We start from the raw sequence: 3,719 nt of genomic DNA, 5'->3' as shown, positions 1-3,719 counted from the left end.
TAGTTCCGATTCACAACTCCCTCCACAAATGACTATTTACTTTAAATAAAATGAAAGCTTTTTAACTGAGTCATCGTGGGTCGAGTTGATCCTTGGTTAGGAGGGGTCTATAACAGATTGGGTCGGTCTCATGCATATTGTGCGTTAAAAAAAGCCTAATCGTAGTGTACTACAAATACATTAACCTAAACCAATCCAACTAAACCTTGCCCCTTAATTTTCCCATCGGCTGGTCATGAGCAAACCCATTCGACACCTTTCACTCTTCACATCATTATCTAACTCATTCACTATCCTTCTTCAGAGATAATAACTGTATTCATATAAAATATCTTATTATTATCATTATTTCATGTTAATACAAAATTGTATAATAATAATAATAATAATACAAGAAGTTTCATTCACTTTTCTAATAATTCTTTGTCAATTTTATTTAAATAATATTATTAGATTTTGCTCAAATTAGATACAAAATGTTTCAACATTTTTAATTGGCATTAAAAATGTCATTATTATTTCATATTTGGTACACCAATAGGCAAAAAGCTGTCAACGTTTAGATATATATGACAAAATATATTAAATGTAAATGAAACTATAACTATTTATTCAAACTTCAAAATTTTTATACCAATATAAAATACGAGATTTTGGTCCTTAAAATAATTAACTTTCTATAAAATATGTTATTTTCCATGAATTATATAAATGGTACAAAAAACCATAAACTTTAGCATTGGTTGACTTTTCCTCTGACGGGTCATAAGAGCATGACATCGGTGCTCTTGCCGTCGGCAAGAGCACGTCCATGCTCGCCGCTGTGGGGTGTTGTGCTCTTGCCGACGGCACGGGCCTGCTCGATAGCAAGCCTACGTGGCGGCTCCTGATTGACTCATTTTTATTTCGTTATTTTTTAAAATTCATAAAAAATTGAAAATAATCCGGAAAAAAGAAAAAAAATATTTTCGGATTCCCAAAAATATAGCCGTTTTTTTTACCATTTTTCAATTATTTTTTATTTTTTATAATTTTTTAATCCCAACTATAAATACCCACGTTCATCAATTCATCCATTCTTTACATCAAATTATCTCTCATTTATACTTCAATTTTTTTATTAAGAATTTAATTAATTTTTAGGATTTTAACTATGTAATTTTTAATTTTTTATAATTTGTAATAGTATTTCTAGTATTTTTAATGCATTTTAATATTGTAGAAATGTTTTTAGTAATTGAAATATTTAAATTGAATAATAGAATGGTGAGACCCTTGAGAATGCTCTTGCGGAATAAAAGTGGGTCCGGACTACATCCATGCTCTTTGGTATCCATGCTCTTACCAAAGAGCATGGATGTGGACGCTCCAAGGTGGATCTGATTGGATTACTAGTCACAAAAAATCTGTTATTAGATGTATGTTATCGCTACTTGTTGGCGCATAATCCGTACAAGTTAAACATATATTTTGTGTAATTTTTTTTGTCATTATAAATTAAGTAATACTCTATTTATCTCATAAAATTAGTCTTTTTTTTATATTTTTGGTAAGTTTTTCTCTCAGTAAATTTAATTCTCTACTAATAATATTGCAATTTGTTATTTTCATATATTTTCTACATAATTAATTTTGCATTAAAATTCATACATTCCATGAACATATTTTATATTATGAATTATATAACTATACGATCATATGATTCAAATCTATTTCCTTGTCAACAAATCTATTTTTCAACAACAACAATAATAATAATAATTATATAAAAAAAGAAAACCATCCGTCAAAATGGCATAATATGCGTAGTCTTTGTATCATACCAGGAAATACCAGAAGTCTTTGACCCGCACCGCAAAACCCTAAGCAAATCGGCGCACATCCTTCTCACCGCCGGCGAGCAACCGCTCTGCATCACCACCAGCACCTTCCCCATTCCGTTCCCCTCCACCACCGCCGCCGCCGCCCTCTTGTCCCCGTGCAGACAGCACAGGCTCCACAGCACCGCCACCGCGTGCTCCGTCGCCGCCCCCGACACCTTCAGCAGCTTCTTCACCACCTCCGCCACGCAATTCCCGATCTCATTCCGCCCTTCCTTGCTCCCCGCCAGCACCTCCAGAAGCCTCAGCGCCTTCTCAATCGACGCCGCGCTCATCTCCTTCTCCTTCTCCGCCATCGCCGCCGCCGCCGCCGCCACCCCGCCCGCGCGCACGATTCTCGCCCTGTTCCTCTTCAATTGAACCATGCGAATAAGCAAGCTCAGCGCTGCGCCGGAAGCATCGGAATCGGAGCTGGTGGAAATCAATTTGAGCAATTCGCGGTGGAAACCGTCGTCTTCCGAAATCGGATTCGAATTGATCTCGACGCACTTATGTTTCGCTAGAAATTCGAGGAATTTCACCAGCGCATTCCTCAATTCCACCCTCCCCCGCTTCAACCCTAGCAAAACCCCCAATTTTAAATCGAAATTCCCCAAATCAATTTTCGACCTCAATCCTTCCGAATCGAGATGCTTGAGCAATATATTGCAAAACGAAACGATTCTCTCCAAAACAACCAAATCCCTAACTTCTCCGGCGAGGGAGATCATCGCCGGCAGGATCCCCGATCCGGCAGCGGCCACGAACGCGGCGTTTTCCTCCGATTGAACGGCGAAGGAGTTGAGGGAGGAGAGGGTCTGTGCGAGGAAAGGGGAGGATTTGAGAGAGAGGTGGGAGGGGAGGCGGTGGAGGAGCTGATTGGCTTGGTTAAGGGAGATGGTTTGGGGGGGCTTGGAGGAGTCGGACCAGATCTGGATGAGGCGCTGGAGGGTGTGGTTGGGGGTGAGGTCTCTGGTGGGGAGGAGCTGCATGGTGGCGGGGCAGGTGTTGTTGCCGGCGTCGAGCCAGCGCTGGATGCTGGCGCGGTCGTAGGTGACGCCGGTGGAGAGGCTGACGGGGGATTTCATGATATCGAGGGAGATCGGGCAGCGGAAATGAGGGGGCATTGTGAAGTGGGGATCGTCGTCCATCACCATTGCTGAGGAGGAGGGGGAGAAAGTGGAGAAATGGTGAAGAAGAAGAAGAAGGGAGTGGAATGGTAGTAGTCAGAGGAATGGTGATGTCATGGATTTTTTTTTTCAAATTGGAGTAATATTCGGTTTGTTTGGAATTGGGTGGGTGGGTGGGTGGTGTGGTCAATAAAAGGTTCTTCCTTCTTTACAGCAGTGAGAGTTGCTGGACTTTATGGAGAAGTCGTTTTCGGGAAGGTGGTGAGTGCTGCCGTTTGGTTCTCCACTTTGTGACTCTCGTTTCATCTTTACCATTCATTTTCATTTATTGCTCCATTTGCTTCCCCCACCTCCACTTTACAGTCTCCCTCTTTTTTAAATTACCTCTTGCTTCGTTCGCCATTACCGGTCTCATTTGAGTGTAGTATGAGTTTTAAAAAATATTCGCTCCGTCCCACAAGTTATGTATTCTTTCTTTTTTAGTCTATCCCACAAGTATATATGCGCTTTCGAATTTTAAAAACTCTTTTTCACTCTAAAGAGGGGTGGAGCCTATTCTCCATTAATAATATTTTGATTACTTTTTCTCTCTACATCTCTCTTACTTTTCCAACTTTGCATTAAAACCGTGCCGAACCCAAAGTGTATATTCTTGTGTATATTCTTTAGTTATAGAGGGAGTATAAAAGAAAGTGGATAAAGAAAAAAACTAGAATATGAGACCTATTTT

At 40.1% G+C, this 3,719-nt stretch overlaps 1 protein-coding gene across 1 annotated transcript; it reads right to left on the bottom strand.

Annotated features, from left to right (window-relative positions):
* Positions 1-1,651: 1,651 nt before the first annotated feature.
* Positions 1,652-3,719, bottom strand: LOC121772389 (U-box domain-containing protein 27-like). Its single transcript, XM_042169472.1, has one exon. It carries the CDS (start codon positions 3,014-3,016, stop codon positions 1,787-1,789), a length of 1,230 nt encoding a protein of 409 aa, XP_042025406.1. The 5' UTR covers positions 3,017-3,719; the 3' UTR covers positions 1,652-1,786.

Source organism: Salvia splendens, chromosome 16, assembly GCF_004379255.2.
Source record: "Salvia splendens isolate huo1 chromosome 16, SspV2, whole genome shotgun sequence".
In the NCBI taxonomy this organism is placed as follows: domain Eukaryota; kingdom Viridiplantae; phylum Streptophyta; class Magnoliopsida; order Lamiales; family Lamiaceae; genus Salvia; species Salvia splendens.
The sequence above is the reverse complement of the archived record's forward strand: the minus strand, read 5'-3'. Positions and strand labels throughout refer to the sequence as shown.